Genomic DNA, 24,032 nt, shown 5'->3' with positions numbered 1-24,032 from the left:
TAAGTTAACACATTGTTTCTTCTTTGTAAGTAGGATCAAAGCCTGACCAAAAATAGGAAAGGAAGGGTTTCCATTGGGCATATATTTTCTTGCACACATGCTTTAAATGCATGCTTGCCCACACTCTCTTCCTGCCAGTTGGTTTCTTCTCTATTTCCACCAGCACCCGCCTTTACCCCTGATGGCCAATGTCATGTATGTTGTTTGTGCAGGTACACACGGCACTATTCCTGTTTGGGGGATTCTTTTAACCCTGTTTTTTAATGTTTGAAATTTTTATGCAGACCTGGTTTTGTGGAATAATAGGCCTCATATGCTTGGCCCCATTGTGGAGGTTTTGGGGTCTGCACTCTGTGTCCTGGGTTCACAATAAGATATAAAAGTATTCCAGTGACCCTTGTATGATTGGGGCTAGAACTAGAACCTCGGTGGGGTAGGGCGGGATATAAATCGAATAAAAAAAATCATGGAGCAGAAATAACTCCTCTTGGTCCTGCACTCTCTGAAACTGGAAAACTTGCCCATCAAGTGCTTATTCACTTCTTAAAGAACAATCTTCTAGAAAGATTCCATAATCCCGCTAGGGATACTCATTATTGTATTGCTACTGAAGTTTAGCATAAATCTGCTGCCTTAATGTTTAATTGTTTGCTTGTTATTGTCAGTGGTTAGGATAAGAAACTTATCCCCCTTACTCTCTTATATTGTCATGATCCTACTTAATTTGAAAATGGCTGCTTTTTCCCATTGTCTTTTCTCTAAACTAAATATTTTTCATTCCTTCATTCTCTTCTCACATGACTGGTCTTCTACAGCTTCGATCATTAAAAATGTCTTTGCAAATCCTTCCCAACTAATCAGTATCCTTATTGCAGTATAGAGGCCAACATTGATGTGTCATTAGTTCAGAGTGAAATGGTAAATTCTTGAGTTCTAGTATTTACCCCTGTCTAGCCCACCATTCTGTTCTCTGACTGATAGCAGTTTTTCTGACCAGTGCCTTTTCTAGCCTCATCAGTGTTGAGTTCTCATGGCCCTTTCTTACATGCCCAGGGAAATGCTGTTCACCACTTTAGGGTCAGGCAGCAATTTGTCTCCAGACCAATTTTGTCAGGGATCCTGGAGGGGTTTTTAGTGTGTTTGCCATCTTCTGGGCATTAAGCAGGTGTCACTGGGTGTGTGTGAGGGTATTTGTGAATTTCCTGCATTGTGCAGGGAACTAGATGACCCTGGAGGTCCCTTCCAACTCTGTGATTCTATGACATTGGTGATTAATGTGAACAAACTTTACGACAGGCTAGTTAAAATGTTTGTACATCATTGATGTTAGTGGACTCCCTTGTAAGTCTGAATTATGTTTGTTTGTCCAGAGGTTATATGTAATCTCATGGGGATTCCTGCATAAACCTTGTTGAAATGAAAAGACTGCCCAGTATCCAGTGCTTGATTAATAGTTCCACAAGTGATAGGAGCTTAACTGTATAAGTAAACTAAAAGCGAAATCATCTGCTTTTCTTTTATGAATAATTTCTTGGGGATTTCCCCCCCCCCCTTCTTTCTTCATGCTTTTTAGGTGGTGGCCAGCTGAGATATGCAACCCCAGGTCTGTTCCTCTCAACATACAGGGCCTCAAACATGATATCGGGGACTTCCCAGTATTTTTCTTTGGTTCACATGACTACTATTGGGTACACCAGGGCAGAGTATTCCCTTATGTTGAAGGAGACAAAAGCTTTGCTGAGGGGCAAACTAGTATTAACAAGACCTTCAAGAAAGGTAAAATTAAACAAAATTTTATAGTGGCTTAATTGTAAAAAACCCCCACAAAATTGCATGGAAAATAGTGTTTTCTGTCCATGTGAAACTGCAAGTTCTGTTTAATTTCCTGAAGTGCTGATTAAAATGCTTTTGCTCTCCTTGCCTTATTTGTGAGTGATACCTTTTCTGGCAAAGCATCCCATTTCTTCTATAAATAGTAAATCCAATGAGCATGCTTGAATGATATTGTTTATAAGAGAAGGAAGTCCCTCTTTCCCTTCTCTCTCATGCAGAAGAGAATGCCTCTTCTAATACTCTCCAAGAAGAGGCACTCACCCTTCTCTCTTGTATAGGGGAGAATGCCTCTTCCAAGATGATGCCCGCTGTGAAAAGTGTGTTTGTTATTTTAAACCAAGGAAAGCATGTTGTAACCCATCCTTGAATTGTTTTGCACATTTGTTCAGTTAAACGCATAATCAACTGAAATTTCTTTAACTGGGTGACAAATCCAGTCCATAATGTGATTGTTTAAAACCATGTTGCTATAGATTACCAAATCTCAGCTATTTGTGAAGTATCCATCAGCACCAGCTGCTCACACTAACTTCCCCATTTTGGGCTCCTTCACACAGCTCTTGAAGAAGCAGCAAAACGCTTCCAGGAACTGAAAGCACAAAGAGAAAGCAAAGAAGCACTTGAGATTGAGAGGAATTCAAGAAAACCACCTCCCTACAAACACATTAAAGTGAGTCCTTTCTCTGTTTTAATTTTGGATTAGTTAGGCACATGTTGTGCTCAGCCTTTACACAGAAGGATGCTTTAAGGAGTCAATTTGCTGTTCTTGGTTATTTTTTTATTAAATTAAAAATGGATTCATTTTATGAACTGTACACTTGATCGCTTATGGTAGTGGAACTGGGATAAACTTGTCTCCCTTTTTGGGCATTACAGTAATGTGATTGTAAAACTCTCTCCTTGATAGCCCTTTCACATAATCAGTCTGTTGTGTGTTGAAAAGTAAGGTCATGTAAACTGGCTGTTAATCTACCACAGTTTAGCAGCCACAAAGAAACCCCTCTTGCTTTAAGAAAAATGCACGTATCAATAACAGGAGCCCTATTGTGTTGATTAAGGCAAAAGCCTTTTCCAGTCTGAAGATATTTTTTGTTTTTCAAATTATCTTATTTTTTATCATAAAATAATTTTTGTGTGTGTGTACTGCATAGAAGGTGTTTTTTGGGGGGGGGGTTAGGTTTGGGGGTGTTTTGTGGAGTTTTTTTGGCAAATGTTGCTGTTCAGTCTATGAAAAAGGACAGCATGGGTGGGAGAGAGGTGTAGAAATGCCTCTTCTGAAAATAGGGCAGTTTAATGAGCTAGTACAGGTTTTCTGTGTTGAAGGAGACTCTTTTAAGATACACTTTTGTTTGGAAAATCTGGTATATATAGGCATGCTTTAAATCCGGAAAGTTGTTGTTTGCTAAAGATTTCCTAATGTTCCACTTTAGATTATATGTAACATTTTGTAACTGTGCATTTTTCAGTAAACTCTATGGCCCTTGTTGTTCATTCACTAAGTTGACATTTATGTAGTGCTTTCAGTACTGGAATGTTTCACACATGTTATCATGATTATTCTTACAACAGCCCTATAAAGTAAGCTAGTATGATTACTCCCTATTGTAGGTGGGAGCCTAAGTCTATGAGAAGGTGGTTTGCTAATAGCTAACTTGCATGTATGAAAAAGCTGCCTATAGATCTCACACTGATATGAGGGGTGAAGAGATTGAGCTGTGTTTTTTAGCACAAATCATACCTGTTCTTGTAAACTTCTCATCCGGAGCCCCTGATCTTCAATATGGGGGTAAAGATATGGATGTACCTTACAGGGCTGTTGTAAAGATTGCAGGAAAATAATGTACATGAAGCATTTTGAACATTGAAAGCACTATATAAATGTTAAGTATTCTTCTATTAAATATTTGTGTCACCATGAATATAGTGCTTTTTAGTAGTCAAATGTTTTCATTCAAAGTGATGAGAATTCAAATGGTGTACATGCATATGTGACCTGACCTTGTGTAAGTGGGCATGCGCATATGCCAGAAACCTAGCTTTTATCTTTTTGTTCTCTCTTCCACAGTCCAATAAAGTAGTAGGGAAGGTTCAGATTCAAGTTGCAGACTTGTCTGAAATCCCTCGTTGTAATTGCAAGCCAACTGATGAGAACCCTTGTGGCCTGGAGTCTGAGTGTCTAAACCGAATGCTACAGTATGAGTGCCACCCCCAAGTTTGTCCTGCAGGAGAGCGCTGTCAAAATCAGTGTTTCACCAAAAGACTCTATCCAGAAGCAGAAATCATAAAAACAGACCGGCGCGGCTGGGGCCTTAGGACAGTACGGAACATTAAAAAGGTAGCATCTGTTTTTAATTACAACTTCCCCTCCACCCACCCATCCACCCCTGACTTCACAGTGGGGACCACTCAAAGAGCATAGGTGGAAAACACTTCGTATTGGTTCAACAAGTACTGCTTACTGTTACATCAGAAATGAAAGTGATGTGCTGTGAAGCTTGTATTTTGTTGTGACCTGAGCAGTGGTAACTGCACCATCTCATAGCACCCATGATCTTCTGGCTGGGATTTTCAGAGTGAACATATAAGAATAGAAGAGGTTTTTATATATTCTTATTACAGAGAAAGTTCACTCAACCATGAATCTTGTTGTATACCCTTGTCCCAATCACTGTGCCTCAGCCCATACCTGACTAGGCTGTTGTAAGGATAAAATTCTGTTTCCTGCTTTTACTACTGAGACTTAATGGCTAATGCACTTCTTTGAGCAATTACCATGTAATTGTAAAGTAATATGCTCTTTTGGCAATGGCAGTGCATGGAGATGAGACCAGGTCGGAATCAACATGATGTATCAAACTGATACTTTCTGAGCTACTATATACCATCCTCTTGTTTTATATAAATAAGTTAATTTCTGAGGATGGTATTTTATTGATAACATGGCTAGCTTGATCTCTTCAAATCTTGGAAACTAAGCAGGGTTTATCCTGCCAGGTATTTGGATGGAAGATCTCCAAAGAATACCAGGGTCATGACATGGAGTCAGGCATTGGCAGACCACCTCTGAACGTCTGTTGCCTTGAAAACCCCACAGAGTTGCCCTAAGTCAGTTGTGACTTGACAGCACATTTCACCACCACCGTGATAGCATTTGGCTGAAGCATTTTAAATAAGTAGATAAATGAGCAAATGTTACTGATGAGGAACTGGTGCACAGATTTTATTTATTTGAAATTTATTAGCCACCTTTCTATCTTTGTATTCTTTCTATCTCATAGTGGCTTACAGTGTAAATAATAATAAAATTCATAAAAAGCACTAGTTAAAACTTAATAATTTAAAACTGCTGGTAGACAGAAGAACTAATCAAATGTTAGTGGGCACTCTGTGTTAGTAGGGGAATAACGTAACACTTACAAAGATCAGTTTAACAGAGCCGGTCCCAACATAATTAAGACAGGGGCCTTTGTAATCTAGCTCTGGCTGAGATTTGAGAAGCACAAGCTTGAAGTATTAATTAGGTAGGGCTTGTTTTAGAGTACAAGTACTGCATAAGTCTAAGACTTTCCACCTGTTAAAGAAGTGATTATTATGAACCATAAGTACAATTGTCCTTCAAGAAGTGATTATTATGAACCATAAACACAATTGTCCCTTCAAGGACCTTATGCCCCCTTCTAAGCAAAGTAGGGCAAAGGATTCCCTTAGACTCAGTACTAATGTTCAGCATAGCTCTGAAGCTTTACAGCCACTCACACATCATTCTGTCTTATCAAATGATGTTAATGTGGATAGTGCTCATCATCTTTTGAACAACTCCCTAACCAGAGAGGTGGCTGTGAACTTAGGTGATCTGCAGAATATGTCCCAGCAGCCTGAAATATCAAAAAATAGGGTTGCAATATTGAGTCTGTTGTTATCACAGACTTTTCTTATAGTAGATAACATATTTTTTCATAAATTTTATTTAGAGTATCTTTCCACTCAAATCCCAAATAGTAATCCACTGAAGGACTGGAGGAAAGCTCATAACATTGCAAAAGATCCTTCTGTTCCAGACCCTTGTAGAATTGTGTTATACTTTTGTTATTTGGAGTAATATTAATTGGAATAATAAATGGCTTATAAAGGAGCATCTAGCATCCCTTCTGAATTTACATCCTGCCTCAGTTGACTTGAAATATTGTTATTACCTAGCAACTTTCTTCTTATTTTTTAGATTAATGCTTTTATATTACTCCCCAAAATTTCCATGCAGTCATTCTTCTCCTTCCCCCTAAGTTTTCCTTACATTTGTAATGGTTAAGTGTGCGGACTCTTATCTGAGAGAACTGGGTTTGATTCCCCACTCCTTCACTTGCACCTGCTAGCATGGCCTTGGGTCCGCCATAGCTCTGGCAGAGGTTGTCCTTGAAAGGGCAGCTGCTGTGAGAGCCCTCTCCAGCCCCACCCACCTCACAGGGTGTCTGTTGTGGGGGAGGAAGGTAAAGGAGATTGTGAGCCGCTCTGAAACTCTTCGGAGTGGAGGGCGGGATAGAAATCCAATATCTTCTTCTTCATCATCTTCTTCTAAATAATATAAAAAACAAATTAGAAGACCTTTAACAGTCAAGAGACAGAGTTCTAAAGTTCCAGAGATGACTTAACAGAACCGTTGACTTCACAAGAGGTCAGAAAAGTGCTTGAACCTCAAAGGATGGGGTGGGGACAAAATTGCATCCCAACATTTTTTTTTAATGTGCAATGGCTTTTAATAGGACAAAACAAATTGACACCAACTTCTGGGCTCGCCAGAGCTCTTTGTTAGGCTGGATGGTACTAAATTTAAAAAGACAGAAGGGTGGAAAGAAAGACTAATCAGGCCATGGAGTTAAAGGTCTGATCCTGCCTGCATCTGAGGGATAAAAACAGGCAATTCCCTTTGCTTAACTGTTAGCAGGGCTTCATTTGACAGCATGTTCTCATCCCAACATTTTTAAAAGAAATGGAAGTTTCTTGATGGAAGTTTTAAAAATTCTTTTGAGGCTCTCACTCTTGTAGAGCAAACTGATATTATTAAGAAATATGGGAACTTACAAGGTCACTTGATTAAGTTCCAACAAAGGAATGCAACTAAATTTGCTAACAATGACAAGATAAATAATGAGTGCAGAACTCACCACACTGTAAGTACATAAAAACTCTCAACCAATAACCCTCGACTTTGCCGAGGCTTCCTGAACCTCGGGAAGCTTCGGCGAAGTCAGGAAGGCAGTGGGCATGCTCAGAGCCAGGCTCTGAGTGCACTTTCTGCCATGCCCCCCAACTTTACTGAGGCTTCCCAAGCCTTGGAAAGCCTCGGTGAAGTCAGGAAGGCAGCAGGCACACTCAGAGCCGGGCTCTGAGCGTGCTCACTGCCATGTCCCCTCTCCTACTTCACTGAGGCTTCCTAAGGAAGTCTTGGCGAGGTTGGGAAGGCAGCGGGCACGACACGTAAGGAGAGGGAGCGCTGGAGGCCAGGTGGCACCCTAGGTGACCACCAACTTGGCCTACGGCCACGTGCCGGCCCTGATTGCAGGTGATGTCAATGCTAGAACTGGTCAAGATGATGTTTGGTTAAAAAATTGTTAGGTTGTGACCCAGAAGAAACTATTGTTCCTAATTTGTATAATAGGTTCTGAAAAAATAAGACAGTTAACGCTGCAGGACTCAAACTGTTTGATTTTTCCATGCAAAAAGGGTTGATCATCTTAAATGGACAAAGCTGAATTGATGGAAAAGGTGATTTTACTTTTTTTGGCTATAAGGGAAGGGGCAAGTGTGATTGATTACTTTATTATTGTGGCAGATTACTTCAGTTTAGTTGAGAAAGTTATCATGGAAGACTATACAGGGGGCAACCATTTTCCAATTTCTGTTAGCCTCTGCACTCCTATGGATAGTCCTTTGTGCTCTAAGCACTTGGGTCATCAAGTTGATAAGCAGGCATTTTCCCTCTGTGTTTGATGGTCTTCTGCTACTGAGGAGGCAACAATTAAGTTACTTGAATCCCAGAAGTAGGGCCCAGGCGCGCGCTTCCATGAGGAGGTTGTTTCATAATTGTGGGGCTGCCACTGAAAAGGTCCTTTCTACCTATCAAACAAATTTCTTTGGTTGATGGGACAGCAAAGAAAGCCTCTTCCTGTGATCTTAATTTCTGGGCAGAAATACATGGGAGAAGATACTCCAGTCCCAAGCCATGCAAGATTTTAGAAGTTCAAACCAACACCTTGAATTGGGCTTGAAAGTGGATCAGAAGCTAGTGTAATTACTGTAGGATTGGGTCATGTGATCTGAGTAACTGCCTCCAACCTGCAGTTTAGACACAGTGTTCCGCACTGTCTGCAGGCTTCAAATGCCTTCAAAAGGTTGCCCCAAGTAGAACTTATTGTAGTAGTTCTGTCTAGACATAACTCAGGCATGGCTAGATCAGCCAGAGCCATGAGCAGGCACAGCTGGTGCACCAGCCAAAGCTGGATAAAAGCTCTTCAAACCACAGCAGCTGCCTGATTTTCAAAGATGACAGCTGTATTGAGCAGCATTCCCAATCTGTGAACTTGACTTTTCAAGGGATGTGTAACCTCATCCAAGACAAGGGTATCTCAAGTGTCTGGTCTGTCTTTCTACTAACCCAGAGCACCTTTGTCTTGACAGGATTAAGGTTCATCTTATTCACTCTCATCCAGCTCATTACTGTCTTCACCAGTTTAGAACATCAGTAGCTTCCTTTGAATTAGGTGGGAATTAAAGGTAGAGCTGGGTGACTTGCTCAAGGCTGCACAGTTCATTGTGGTGGTATAAGCTTAGGCACCAAAGATACAAGATCAACTTTCTGTGCATCTGCAGTGTACTATTTGAGAAGTCTCTTGAGAAGAAGATGATATTGGATTAATATCCCGCCCTCCACTCCAAAGAGTCTCAGAGCGGCTCACAATCTCCTTTACCTTCCTCCCCCACAACAGACACCCTGTGAGGTGGGTGGGGCTGGAGAGGGCTCTCACAGCAGCTGCTTTTTCAAGGACAACCTCTGCCAGAGCTATGGCTGACCCAAGGCCATTCCAGCAGGTGCAAGTGGAGGAGTGAGGAATCAAACCCGGTTCTCCCAGATAAGAGTCTGCACACTTAACTACTACACCAAACTGACTTGGTAGGGGCTAGAATTATGCTTATTTTCTATAGTAACATCACCATTTGTAATTGTGGATATCGTTTACTTCTTTCAGGGTGAATTTGTAAATGAATATGTTGGTGAACTGATTGATGAGGAAGAATGCAGATTGCGAATCAAGCGTGCCCATGAGAATAGCGTGACTAATTTTTATATGTTAACTGTTACAAAGGTAAAGAAACACTGTTATGTATGGTGTTGTTTCACCGTTGGACTGGCAAGCCATGAGGCATATGCTAACCATGCTCACTATAGAAAATGTAATGCCAGTGAAATTTATTTCCAAGAAGTAGTAGCTACCATGTATTTCAATTACTAAGGGTATCAGATAAGCCCTACATAGCCTGCCTACATAATAACCTGCAGGCCAATCGTGGGGGGGTTTGGTATATGAGAAGCAGTCTGATGGAACCTGAATTGTCCATGAGGACTTCAGTAGCCGTGAAGCAGTTCACTCAGCTGGAGTGGGAGGGCTGGATATATTTTTTAAAACCAGCATTTTCCTGTATGCCTAAGCTGTTCATATACATGTGCTTGCATGCATGCACAAATGTTGGCAGGGACCAATTTGCTACCACTTCCAGGTGCTGCATTGAACAGTGGATCTGTATATGAGCCATTCACTTCACTTTTTCATATTAACCTGTTAATAGTTAAATGCAATACTTTACAGTCTTTCCTCGTTTGCAGAGCTCACCAAGAGGAAAGTCATTCAGGTCATTACAGACAGTACTGTGGCAATGACCTATATAAAGCAATAGGGGGCACATTTTGGCAGCTCTGGGCAGGGAAGCCACTTTCATTTGGGAATTGGTCATAGCCTAAGGATCCTCCCTCCAAGCGGTACATGTGGCAGTTACTGCTGACACAAGGGTTGACATCCTCAGCAGAATGGGGCAATCAGAACATAAATGGTCTTTGGGGAAGAATTATATAATCTCAATTTTTTGAGAGTGAACTTCTTTGCCACCCACATCAGTGTGAAAGCATTGTTCCAGGGTGGGTACCAATCCTCTCTCTAGGGGATGCATTCCAAATCTGTAGGACAGGCACTCTATTTTATGCCTTCCCACCATTCCCACTTATCCACAAGGTGCTAACCAAAATCTGAGAGGAACATAGATGATGTAGCCTGATCACTCTCTTTTGGCCCAGACAAATCTGGTTTCAGGTTCTCCTGTTGTTATTCAAGGGCCTCTTCCCTTAATTGCAGACCTCCTTCTCAGTGGCCCTGTGGTCCACCACGAGGTAAGCAGGCTCAAGTTGACAGCTTGGTTGCTGAACAATCCCAGTTTGGGTTCTCTGACCAGGCGGAGGTAATTCTAAGAATGGGGCAGTCAGAACATGAATGGTCTTTGGGGAAGAATTAATGCCCTCCTTAGAAGGTCTTATATGAGAATTTTTTTTCTAATTGGGACAGGACACGGAGTTCACACAGAAAATTGTCCTATAGCTCTGGTATTTGAATGTCTGCTGTCTCTTAAAGAATCTGGTCTGGGAGTTAGTTAGTTTGTTTGTTTGTTTATATATTTGTATGTTATATATATCCCGCCCTCCCCGCCAAGGCAGGCTCAGGGTGGTTCATATGCTCATGACTATACATGTATAGACATATGATAAACATCAAACAATAAAAACAATTTAAAACATAGAAATTAACAATTCAAGTGCTATGATCTTAATTATATTACCCTGCTACTCCGACTAGATGTTCTCCATAGAGCAGATCTTAATGGTCCAAATGTTCTATATGGAGCAGATTGTAACAGGTAATCCAGATATTTTCTGATCACTGTAGTAGCCAATGATCTAAATTGTGAATGCCTGGTGGAAGAGTGTCGTCTTACAGGCCCTGCAGAACTCCACGAACTCTCGCAGAGCCCTGACCACCTCAGGGAGCTCATTCCAGCAGTGTGGGGCTACTACTGAAAAGGCCCTAGCTCTAGTTGACATGAGCCTGGCCTCTTTAGGGCCAGGGATTGAAAGCTGGTTTTTTGACCCAGAGTGAAGTGCTTTCCAGGGAACATGACTTAGGTACAGGACCTCCGTCTTTGTCGGATTCAGTGTCAGTCAACTCTGCCTGAGCCACCCTGCCACAACTTGAAGACCCATGGACAGATCTTCTGGGGAGGAGCTGAACTGGCCACCCATCAGCAGATAGAGCTGGGTGTCATCTGCATACTGATGACAACCCAGCCCAAACCTCTGGGCAAGGGGGTGCATGTTGATGTTGAACAACATTGGGGAGAGAACTGCTCCTTGTGGCACACTACATAAAAGTGGGTGCCTTCGAGACAGTTCCTCCCCTATCGCCACCCTTTGTCCCTGACCCTGAAGGAAAGAGGAGAGTCACTGTAAGGCCAACCCCTGTATCTCAGTGTCGGCAAGGCGGTGGGTCAGTAATTGATGGTCGACCGTATCAAACGCAGCTGATAGATCTAGAAGCATCAGTACCGCTGAGCCACCTCTATCCAGATGCTTCTGGAGGTCATCTGTGAGGTTAACCAGAGCTGTCTCCACCCTATGACCCGGGCGGAAACCTGATTGATAAGGTTACGCACGGAAGCATCATCCAGAAAGCTCTGGAACTGCACTGCAACTGCCCTCTCAATAATCTTGCCAAAAAAAGGCAAGTTTGACACCGGCCGGTGATTTGCCAATATGGCTGGGTCCAAAGATGACTTCTTAAGAAGAGGGCAGACCACTGCCTCTTTAAGAGACTGAGGGAAGGTCCCTTCCGATAGGGACCTGTTGACAGTTTCCCTTACAAGAACCCATAGTTCTCCCTGGCCAGCTTTTACAAGCCAGGAAGAACATGGGTCCAAACTACAGGTGGTTGCGTACACAGTGGAGAGTGTTCTGTCAGCTTCCTCCAGGCTGTGGAGTGAGGTATATTTAGCTGCCTTAAGGTATATTTAGCTGCTATGTCTGCCTATCATGCTGCTGTATCTGCTATATTTCCAAGACAGGATGCTGTCTTCTCACCCAGTGTCCAATAATTTTAAGGGGTTGTTTGTTTTCCACATGACCATCTATAGTGCTGCAGTGGTCCTGTCACTGGTTCTCTCCCAACTCATGTTAGCCCCATTCAAACTGCTACATTATTGTAGCTTGCAACTCTTGTCTTTCAAGGCCATGTTTTTGGTGACAGTCGCATCAACCAGGAGAGTGGGAGAGATGGCAGCTTTGAGAGACTGAACATCTGTTAAATAAGTTCCAGGCAAGCCATATAGTTCTGAGACCCAGTTTATATTTTTTACCTAAGGTGGTCTCTAGTTTACACCTTGCTCATAATATTGTCCATCCAGTATTTTTTCCATTCCATGCCTCAAAGGCTGAAAAGCCGTTTAATTATTTAGATGTTAAGAGGCCTTTATTGTTTTACCTAGACAGAACAAAGAGCTTCTGGCAGTCTCTGCACATTTTTGTGTGCTCCTCTGATAGCTCAACAGGGAGGCCAGCCTCAGCACAGACCATTTCTCTATGGATAGTCTTGGTTATTTATTTTGTTGGGGTATGAGGAGGCCTGTCTATTGTGTCCTTTGGAGCTTCGGGTGCATTCTACATGGGTGCAGGCAGTGTCAGCAGTGTTCTGGAGAGGCACTTCCTTGGAGGACATCTGCTAAGCAATGACGTAGTCATCATTAGACACCTTCATCAAGCACTGTTCTGTGGATGTGAATGCGAGAAGGGATTCAGCAGTTGGCAAAGCCATGCTGCCCTCCTTGTTCCACTGAAACTCACCCCCACCTCCATGGTAAGGAGCTCTGTAGTCTCCCAGTGTGAGACTGCACAGAAGACTGAAGTTGAAAACAGTTTTGCACTTACCCGTAACTGTTGTCCATTGAGGTATCTTCTGTGCAGGCACACATTTCCTCCCTCCTATGTAAGTGTGACTCCATAGGATGCAGTTACATTCATGACACTTGCAGTGGCTCAGGAGGACAGAGGGAAAATGGGAGCTTCTTTCTGCGGAGCATGTGACATTAGGCAGGGAAAAACAGCCTCTAATGAGCTCTCCAGAAGAGAGGCTCCCCTCAGAGTGTTAAAAATACCTGAGTAGCTGTGGGCTGGCTTCTGTCCCGCTGTGTGCCTGCACAGAAGACACTTTGATGAGAAGTTACAGGCAAGTCCAATACCATATCTCACATCTGATGTGATTGGCTGCCAGGAAGGACAAAGGAAAACTATATATAGCACAATGATACTGTATCACATATTTTCATAACCACGTGTTATGGAACATGTTAGTGGGAAAGGAGAGGGAAATCAACACAAGATGATTTTGGTGGCAGTTCTGTAATCAGGGTTGCAACAGGTTTCAGAATAAGGTGAGATTCAAATGGAAGAACTTCCCAAATCACACTTTTTCACAGAGTAAGTATGTTAGAAGGCTTTGTATTTTATTTATCGCCTGCTAGTCATTTCTGCATGTGCAGGTGTGAACAGGGTTCTGTCTAAATTCTTGTTTCTAGGCAAAAAGAATATTATCTGCAATTAATGTTTGCATAAGTACCTAGCTTTATAGTTATACTAAATTATTTAGTTATAAATCTTCAGTGTATCATTGACTCTGTTTTTGTTTTTGTTCCTTTGCTGAAGGACCGAATAATCGATGCTGGCCCAAAGGGAAATTATTCACGCTTCATGAATCACAGCTGCAATCCCAACTGTGAAACCCAGAAATGGACAGTGAACGGCGATGTCAGAGTTGGACTTTTTGCACTGTGTGATATTCCTGCGGGTAAAAATGTTTCTCTGCAAATCACTACTTCCTAGCCTTCTTTGCTGCCATCTCCCTGAAGGTGCTAAAGTTTGTAGATGGATACCCAAAATCTTCCCTATTTTAAAACAGCTTTCTTGGCTGCCAGTCCATTTCCAGGTTCAGTTCAGGGTTCTGGTGCTTAATCTTCTAATGTCCAAAATGGTCTGGGATCAGAATACCTAAAGAATAATCTCTTCCTGTATTAACCATCCCACCCATTAAGATTCGCATCAGTACCTCCTGCTGTGTGTGCCTGTACCTGCTGAATCCAATGGCTGGTCACCAGATGGGGCCTTTTCTGTGGCAGCACCTTGCTTATGGAATGCTGTCCCCATAGCTGACATCTAGCCTGATAAGGGTTAGGTACCAGGTGAAAATCTTCTAAATTTGTCCTAGCAAATCATTTAACTGTGGTGATTCTCTCACAGAGAGGGAAGAATGCTGAGAAAGTAGCATTGACGGACTATGTTGAACTTCTTTTGGTATATTTTCATTTTGTTGACTGTAATTTTGTGTCCATTTTTTAAGGTTTAGAAAGTTTTTGCTAACAATGTTCTTTTTTTAAAATGTCTGTAAGCTAATTAATGGATTGTTGGATGAGGGGGCTAATAAATAATCCTGAACATAGATTTCTGAATTGTGTTAATAGCACAGTTACTGCTTTCTCCTGTCTATAAAGTTAAGTGTAAACTAGGGTGACACTAATTATTTGCCTAGACAAATCAATGAAAACCCTTTTAATTAACATGCTTTTAAAAATCTGGTGCAAGATTAATTGGGGGCTCTTTTTTAAAAAGCTAATTATTGTTAATATCAAAATGTACAAAAACAGAAGGTGGCAGACAGCATCTTAGATTAGGTGTTCCCTTGTGTGAGAGGGAAGGGAGACATCTTCAAAGAACATATCTATTGCAAATATGTGCATGGATCTTAGGGAGCTATGCTTTTTTCTTCCACAGTATTGTTTAATTTATATGCAGATTTAATTGATTAATACTGCAAGAGCATATTAAGTAAATAACAACCCTAATTTAAATATACTTAAATTGATGTGGGAAATTAGAAAATTAATACCGGTATAACCCACACCTTTCTGAAGTGCAAGTACAGCTTTGGGGGAGCTTGCCACGCTTACAGTATGTACCTGTGCAGGTATTTCAGGGCCAGTTTTGCTTTTGTTGTCACATGCCCACTGAATATACATGCCAATGGCTTGCGTGGCCAGTTGCTGCTTCCAGTCTCATATGTACACTGTGGGTACAAAGTTCAGTGAAAATTAGTATTTTAATATTGCAGGAAATGCTGTGGTTTTGCACAGTTTACAAATGCTTATCTGCCATTCCCATAGTGTGTGAAGAGACCTTTAGAGAGTTGATTGAGCAGCACGGAGGGGAGGAGGTTCAGGTTTTGATATAGAAATAGGGCACACAAAGACCAGTGTATCTGGTAAGATAAGAAAAGGTCCATAGTTTTGAGGAAGAAAGGAGGCAGCCATGCTTTCATCGTTTGCCTGTAGGACCACTGTGTCTTAGACTTGACCTTGTCTGGTTTGCCCTTCTTTTCTGAAGTGCAAAAGCAAATATAATGTACAATGCTGACCTTGGTTTCCAAATGTATAGTGTGTAACCTGCTTCTCTTTAACTTTTAGGGATGGAGTTAACATTTAACTACAATTTGGACTGTTTGGGAAATGGCAGGACAGAATGCCACTGTGGAGCAGATAACTGCAGTGGGTTCCTGGGAGTCCGTCCAAAGGTTAGTGTGTAAGGGGGGAAACAAAAGCCTTCAGGCCAACAGCTTCAAATAGGAACCTCTCAGTTTACTGTCATATCTGATCACAGAATCTCCTATCTTCCTTGATTTTTAATCTATGTGTTATTAGAACAAAATGTCTAATGCCTGCCTCAACCATTATCTACTTGTGATTATAGGATGTCTGTATCTTCAATTGCTCTTACCCTCTAAAACCCTTACAAACAGCAGGACAGTGAGGCTAAGTGGTGACTCCCTTTCTTATATTCCTGTGATTCTGTTATTCCTTCCAGACGGCATGCGCAACAGCAAATGAAGAGAAGGCAAAGAATGCAAAGTTGAAGCAGAAGAAACGGAAGATAAAAACAGAGCAAAAGCAGATGCATGAGGACAATTGTTTCCAGTGTGGAGATGGGGGTGAACTGGTCATGTGTGACAAAAAAGACTGTCCCAAAGCATACCACCTCCTCTGCCTTAACTTGACGCAGCCACCCTTTGGTAGGTGTCATTAGGTACCCATTGATGGATTCTTCCCTCAACAGTTGTCAGTAGGTCTCTGTGTGCAGGCTGTATCATATGTAGCTGTTTAAATGTGATTCTGCAAAATTCTTGAAGTGAGAAATTGGGTAGGCATATTTCTAAAGCAGGAGCCATGTAGAATTCAGATAACTGGTTATTAGTAACTACTGTGTCACTTTTGGCTTAACTTATTCTCATTCTCCTTTTTTAAGAGAGAGCATTGTTTTTCTTGAAATATGTGGTTCATACACAACTCTCCATATCTGGTATCTGATGAAGGGAGCTTTGACTCTCAAAAACTTCTACCTGCAAAATCTTGTTCTCTGAAGTGGTACTAAACTTGAGTCTAGCTCCCCATATATCAGTTAGGTGTATTCATATGGGAGTAGGTGGTTTTTCAGTATGTTGGTACCAAGCCATATAGAGCTTTAAAGGTCAACACCAGAAACTTCAGTTGGGCTCAGAAACAAACTGGGAGCAGTCAGGATTAGCCGACATAAGCCACCAGAAAACATGCTTCATCAGTTCCAGAAAGCCTCTGGCAATCTTGCCTTTGTAAACTTTGTCTAACTGTTCCCACACCATGACATTCCAGCTTGTCTTATTACCAGACTGAGATCAACCAGGGTTTGTCAGATAATGTTTTGGTTCCCAGTATGTTCACCCCTTCAACAACCACTTTGCTGGGGTAGATGGGATAGTTTGGCTGTGGAACAAAGGTTTGTTTTCAATGAATTTGTTATGTAGTTGTCTTCCTTCCTTTGCCCAAACATAATTAGATTTAACATTACAGCCATATTCCAAGCACTTTTGGATGTTTGGATTTCTCCCCCCAATATGTTATGTTCAATGATCAGCTTATTTTAAAACTCACGGTATGAATTCCAAGTCATTTGTTTCAGTTGACCCTTGAAGTTAACCTCAAGGTGCAGTTTTGTAAGACAGCTAGAGGCGTACTTTAAATTAAGAAATCACACTGGGAGATTTTGAGTCTCTCAGGTAATAACTGGTTACAGAATATCTGCTGCTTATTGCTTGCACTAATATATCTTCTTTTCTGTTACTCTGTCATGCTGTCTTCAGGAAAGTGGGAATGTCCTTGGCACCAGTGTGACATCTGTGGCAACCCAGCAGCTTCATTCTGTGAGTTCTGCCCTCATTCTTACTGCAAGGATCATGAAAAGGGGGCACTGGTGGCCTCAGCCTTGGATGGGCGTCCTTGCTGCTCTGAACACAATCCTAAGGCCCCAGTGGCACCAGAGTATTGGAACAAGATCAAGCGCCGACTGGAACAGCAAAATCCTGAGGAAGAGTCAAAAGAATAAACTTGTATTAAAAAAACAACAACCAACAAACCCCCACCCCCACCTTGAGTGCAAATCATTGTGATTTTGGATTAAGTGCCATGGCACCCTCCTTCTTGGTCTTCGGAACTGCTTCCGTGGAACTCAAACAGGGACCATCTATTCTTGAGCAGTGGTGAGCAGCCTGAGGCATATGTGGCCTGTCTGTTTGCCATGAGTGTGTGCTTCAGGCTGTTAACAGGATGGAAAGAAGTGTCTTGGCAGCCTTCTTTTTGTTCTTTGAAGAGGAAACCTTTCTGACATTGAAGAAAAAAAAAGACATCATGTTAAAAGTATCTTCTTTGAGTGTAGAAACCAAACATAGCAAGATATTTATTTATTTAATTTTTAATGGACTTTTGAGGATTTCTGGTTCTATTACAGTCAGTGTGTCTAAAAGGAATAGCAACACCAGTCTGGTATCTATCTGCATCTGTATTTTTTTCTCCCTGTTTAGTTTTAGAACTATGAAAAATAAGCCCTCTTCCCACGCTAGTGGCCTTTCAGATAAATCTTTGAGGGTGGAACAAAAGCTTATTGTGGCAGTTGACAATTAGATGCCTTCATTCCATTAAGTTCACGGGGGACAAGTTTTGAGGCAGAAGATTGGTGTATGTCATTTAACTTAGCAGTTAAGTTGCATGATGCCAGGGGCAAAAAAAAGACAGAAGTTCTCCCACAAGAAATGAAATGTGACCCACTTAATTCTTGAAGTGTGTTCCATTTGACTCAATTTGCAGCAACTTCAAAAAAGCATAATTAGCTTGAAGCTTCTTATGTACTGGTTTTCTGAGATCCCATTTCATTTCAACAGCACTTGTTCAGGAGAAGTATCTGGTGGGTTGTGCCCATCATAATCCCCTAGTATTGATGTTAAAAAGTTCTGGTGATCTCTGGATACATGCTTTGCCTGGTCCTCAGTTTAATTGTGCATGGGTCACTTTTCTGTGATTGCTTGCATTGTAGGGCAATAAAACAGAGAGGATTTTAAAAGCTTTATTTTGCCTGTTATGATCTGCCATACTTTGAAGATGAGAGTAGTCCTCTCTTGTCTTCTCACCTTGAGCCTTCAGGTTCTTCTGTAGCTTGGCTCCAACAGGCTGTTGGATCATGTAAAAAGCAAGACACATACCCTAGCCCTTTAGAGCTTCCACTATGATACACTATGTCCTTTCTTTATCTGGGAGACAGTTTGTTTGGACTTCAACATGTGGACTTTAGATGGCAGCTTTGTGTTTGTTTCATGGCACTTGTCCATGACTGAATAATCCAGTGACCTTGGACCAAGCTTCCTCTTCTTTGAAGGAACTAAACTGCTATGAATGCTATATTATTTGTACTGTTTGTAACATAGCTCTGGAATTGGCTTTGTGTGTGGCTTAGTCAAATGGCATCACTCTTCACTGAATGAAGATGGTCACCTCATTTGAACCCAATACTGTATTTTTAAAAGCATTTCCTTAACTGGGTATGAATAGTCTTGCTGAAGCACTTAGTTGGACAGAGCAGAGTGTTATCTGTTAGTAATTCTTCACAAGGAAAATATATGGCACTAAACGAAACTAAATTTTACACTTTCTTCTACGGGGTGTTATCTTGTCTGAAAGTAATTAAAGTATGACCATGAAGACATTTGGTTGACCCTTACCTGTGAAAAGCTCAACTTCAGACACTGAGCAGCCAGTGCCAGAAAACAAACATTAGATAGATATCACAATGCAGGGCGTTACATTGCTTAGATTTTGTATTTTGCTTTTTAATTGCCTATAATGTAAGTTCAAAAAATACAGTTTCTGGGAGCAACCGCTCCCCAGTTAAACAGGTATAAAGTACTTAAAACGCACTACATTTTTAAAAAAGAAACTGAAAATGTCCTCTGGCTGTAGCTCCCACTGTTTTACTTTATTGCTTTATTTTTCAGTCTCTTTTGGATGGGACAGAGCACTAAAAGAAGATGCTAAGCATTTGATTACACTAAGAAACTTTAAAAACACTACAGTTTGTTCTTGAGTATTAAAAAAATTAAATTTTAATTTCCTGAAGGCGGTTGTTGATAGCTTTTAAAAATCTTTCTGTCCCCTCACTACCCAAGCCTGGGGCTTTCCTTGCTGCTGCAGTTCTTGTACAGTGTTCTTCCTGATGAATTCAGTCTGGTGCGCAAAGAATATATATTGACTCTTGTGCTCTCTTCCATACACTCCTTTGTCATTGCACAGAAAGGGAAGTTGCAAGGCAGTGTCCAAATTGCCTCTTGTTGCATTCTGAGAGGGCAAATAGCCAGTTTCCCTAAGATTTAACCATTGTAAACAACAAATTCAATTATGGGATTTGAAATGTAGCAAACTGCTAACTTTGGGCAGGATTAAGTTGTGTTACCACACTCTAGACAGAGCCTGTCTCATATTTCATCCTTCTAGAGAGCCAGTTCATCCTGGAGAGCCAGTTTAGTATAATGGTTGAGAGAGCCAGTTTGGTTAAGAGTGGTGGACTCTAATCTGGAGAGCCAGGATTGATTCCCCATTCCTCCTCATGCAGGCAGCTGGATGATCTTGGGTCAGTCACAGTTCGCTCGGAGCTGTTCTCTCATAAGCAGTTCTTGAAAGAGTTCTCTCAGCCCCACCTACCTCAGACAGAGGGTTTGTTCTGGGGAGAGGAAGGGGATTGTAAACCACTCCAAAAATCTTAAGTGAAGGGCAGGGTATAAATCCAGCTCCTCTTCTTGTTCCTTGGCACTTTGTGCAGCATCTACCTTCCCCTGTCTCTTCCAGATACCATGCACAATTTCAGGCTGATCTTACATGGCTTAGGAAAAACAAGGAAAGTTTGTTTGGATTAGAGCAACTCATTAGGGGGCATGTGGAAGCATCGTTTTGTGGCCTTGAATGCAAGTTTTTGATGAAAGTAAGATAAGGCTGTTTCTATAAATATATAGAATAAATTGCATGAGGGATCACTGGGTAGTTGGCTGCTAGGCAGTCCCTATTGGTCTAGCACCCCAAGGCCAATACCCATTCAGCCCAAGGGCAAAGGCAAAGCCAGATCTAGCCTTGAATTAAAGGGCAAAGGCAAGCCAGACCTACCCTTGAATTAAATGGTTACTCCACTGCCATATTACTGTACAGCTTACATCATTGTTTGATATTTCTCTGCTGAAAGCTGTATAAATAAAGGTATGTTTTATTGGACAAAACCTTTGTTTTGTTTTTTAAAAGGGGGCTTTTGAACCCCACCAAGGCTCTTCATCTGGCTAAGGATCCATGAGATTAATTCATTTCTTAGCCAGAAAGACATGACTGTTTTAAAAACATTCCTTTTTATTAATCATTGTTCTGGAATTTAGTTTTTTGTTGTTGGTTTTTTTAAAATAAAAACACCACACACAGATTAAAAAGCAGCAGTAAAATTTTATAGAGATACTAATCATGGAATAAAAACAGAATTTAAGTGTGAGAAAGTGTCAGTGAAGCTTCTTGAATTTTCATTTTTTTTCTTCTCTGTGTTTTTAATCAGTTTAGTCTACTTTAAAAAAAGTTCCTGATGCAATGACATGGAGAGATGCCTGGCAAACAGGCGTTCTCTTTGCACGCTTATGCCTGTCAGCTCTTCAACAGGCAAAGAAAAGAGCAAGAGTCCAGTAGCACCTTAAAGACTAACAAAATTTGTGGTTGGGTATGAGCTTTTGTGAGTCACTGCTTGTTTTTTTAGATACAGTCCACTTTCCTGTATATTAGAGAGTAGAGTGATTTAAGATGTCAAATGTCATTAGCAGGCAAATGACAATAGAAGCAGGCAAAGAGGAAATTTAAATACAATGGCTTTTATCCCTTTGCCTTTTTTAAAAAAAAATCCCTGCCTAGTGACTAATGGTATTCTGCAAGCAGCTGGTGAAGTTGGCTAGGACCCAGTATACAGGAATGATAATCTGGGCTGCATATTGAGCTCTTCAGGGTTTCATTTACTTGGACTCTCCCCATGGGGTGTGCACCTTAGTTAAGGCGAGAATGTTTGCAGACTTGTTCCGTAAACAAGTCATAGGATACAAAAGTGGAAGATCCTCGCAGTTCCAGGATTACTTACTGCAGGGGAAAGAAGCTTTCTGGCTAAGTTGCCATCTTAACATTCACCAGAGGCTCAGGTCTGCTTCTCACACTGTGGTTTGGGTTATGAGGGTGCACTGCCACAAGCAACGCTTTTAGATTCTGTGGGGAAAGTACTGTGAAAACTGGAATACAGGCATCCTTATCCATAAAGACTAGGGAATAGCAAATGTCACTTAGCACTTTATGCTGCAGATGTGTTCCCTGAATGTCCATTCAATGCCTGGAAGACTTTCTGCTATGTGAGGAGGTCCTTATTAAGGCAACAGCTCCTTCAGTAATTTGTGATTTGCCTTGGGTATTCATTTTAGGGCAAGACAAGAAATTTAATAGTTAATTGATGGGTCTTGGGGACTTCTACCTGATCCATTATTTTTTTTCATATATCTGCCATCTTAGGCATGTCCGCACAGGATTCAGCCCAAAGGTATAACTCTGATTATATAGGTGTCTGGAACTTCCTGCAACATGTGTCCATATCAACTACATATTTTAAAAACCAGATGTTGTAAGTACTATAGGATATATTTTTAGTATGTGCAGTACTAGTACAAACGTGATACTTTTTTAGCAGCCCTCGTGCATATTTGTGTTCTTAAAAAGCAGTGTGAGAAATGGTCCTCTACAAGGTTTGGTATTGCATAGGTCTTTCCACTTGAACTGTTACCTCTTAACATTTACAGGTGGTGTTGGGAAGATGTAATTATTAGCAAATCATGGACTGAACTTCTAACCATAGTGACTGTATATATTGAGACGTTATGGGTAGGAGTGGGGGGGATGTCTGCCGCTGGTACGAATTTAGTCACTTTAGCATTGGAACTTCTGCCTCATTGAATTCAGGGTTTAATGTACTTGAAGCTGTTCACATTCTTACTTTACAGCTTGTGTTTTATTTATGCATTTTTATATGGTTATTGTGAAACGTTTGTTTTCCTGCCTTAACTGAGTTTCAAATTTGCTTTCTGCTTCCATTGCACAGTATGGGCACAAGGCAAAAGGAAAGGATTTGGAAAGAGGCTGTCTCCCTGTCCTCTGATTCTTAAGGACAAAGAGCAGTTGTAGGAGACATCGGCAGCAATATAACTTTCCTACATGGTTACTTCTCACTGTTAAATTAGTTCCTTTCCTCTTTAATACCCCTTTCAGGCATTTCTGCAAAATATTTTGCACTTATAACACTCCTGGATGTACTGTAGATAGTGTTTCTTTTCTCTCCCCCCCCTCCTTTTTAGGGTGCAGTTGAGGAAGTCAGCTTTGTGTTGCATTCTGTTTGTGTGTCAAGGTGTGGTGCAGATATAATTGGGGGAGAGGAGTACTTCCCTTGATTGGAGAAGGTAGGAGATAATGAAACAAACTTTTCACATTGCCAGTGTTTCATCCAGAAGCCTTGGAATGCAACCTGTCACACACACTATTGTGTGTGCCTCTTTTTCTTTCAGAGGGGCTTGTGCAGAAATTCTGCAAGCTTCAGTCAGAGGAAGGGAAAACACTCTCAACATCTGTTCATTTCAAATAAATGGAAAATAACTGCCGCCTTGCCAAAGTCTGTTCACTGCTTCCTATATAGTACTAAATGACAGCTGTGCACAGCAACTTAATGCCATTTCTACTGGGTTCTTGGAAAAAAGCAGGTTAGTGTGTTGGATCCTCTCCCAAACGCTTGTTCCACAACCCACAGCACTGGATATCTCAAAAGAATTATTTTTCACAAAGAATGAACTGGATGAAAAACTTTATATTTGCTTATTCAATTGGACATAAAACAGACCATCTTCCTCCCCTGCACCCCAGTTTTTATAGCAAATATTTGTGTTACCATTGAAAACTAAGATGATTGAAGAGCTATTATGACTGGCTAGTAACATAACTGTCTTTTTATTGTTATAAGGGTATGTGCTTATTCTGGGGTTGCTATTAAAAATTCATTGGTACCCACAAAAGTGATATGCACAACAGACACCAAAATGCCAACAGTTTGTCTCCATTCCCATGTACTCTTTATCTGTAACAATGACTTTGTAGAATCGTTATTTCTGTAGATCTTGTTACTATGTACCAAACTTTGTAGATTCTGTGAAATGTTATTTTAACAAAAATCACCAGAGTCTTTAATAGCAAAATCATTGATATTCACTTAAGAGTCAATATCTTAGGAGTTTCTCAGACCAGAAGGGAAGCTCTTGACACTAACAAGTAGTGTTACTTTTCCCTGGGGGTGGTCCATGGGGACGTTACTGTATTATGACTTGATGTTGCTGCGTAGACTTTGAGACTTAACAACATTTTTGGGGTTTTGTTGTTTAGCCTATGTTCTCTTGCATAGTGTGAAATCTATAAAGCTTGGTTAACCTGTACATAGATAGCTCATTGTTTACTAGTTATAGTGTATCTAGAATTGCCTGTAATATTTTAGCTTCTTACTGAATGTGAGTGATGGTAGAAACATATAATTTTTGTACATTATATTTACTGAGATGTTGCCTTTTTTATTTTACAAATACTTTGGAATTCAGATGTGTTTTTGCTTCCGTGAG

The 24,032-nt window shown here is 41.0% G+C and overlaps 1 protein-coding gene across 1 annotated transcript in view; it reads left to right on the top strand.

Annotated features, from left to right (window-relative positions):
• Window positions 1–20,588, top strand: part of NSD3 (nuclear receptor binding SET domain protein 3) — a 79,191-nt gene extending 58,603 nt beyond the window's left edge. The window contains exons 18-25 of the mRNA XM_060251228.1: window positions 1,574–1,776; window positions 2,391–2,503; window positions 3,899–4,168; window positions 9,075–9,191; window positions 13,622–13,763; window positions 15,433–15,539; window positions 15,830–16,034; window positions 17,139–20,588. Of these exons, the coding sequence (XP_060107211.1) occupies window positions 1,574–1,776; window positions 2,391–2,503; window positions 3,899–4,168; window positions 9,075–9,191; window positions 13,622–13,763; window positions 15,433–15,539; window positions 15,830–16,034; window positions 17,139–17,380 (1,399 nt within the window). The 3' untranslated portion in view covers window positions 17,381–20,588. The remainder of the gene's footprint in view (window positions 1–1,573; window positions 1,777–2,390; window positions 2,504–3,898; window positions 4,169–9,074; window positions 9,192–13,621; window positions 13,764–15,432; window positions 15,540–15,829; window positions 16,035–17,138) is intronic.
• The last annotated feature ends 3,444 nt before the right edge of the window (window positions 20,589–24,032 follow it).

Source organism: Heteronotia binoei, chromosome 12, assembly GCF_032191835.1.
Source record: "Heteronotia binoei isolate CCM8104 ecotype False Entrance Well chromosome 12, APGP_CSIRO_Hbin_v1, whole genome shotgun sequence".
Classification (NCBI taxonomy): domain Eukaryota; kingdom Metazoa; phylum Chordata; class Lepidosauria; order Squamata; family Gekkonidae; genus Heteronotia; species Heteronotia binoei.
This window is presented reverse-complemented; position numbering and strand designations above follow the sequence as displayed.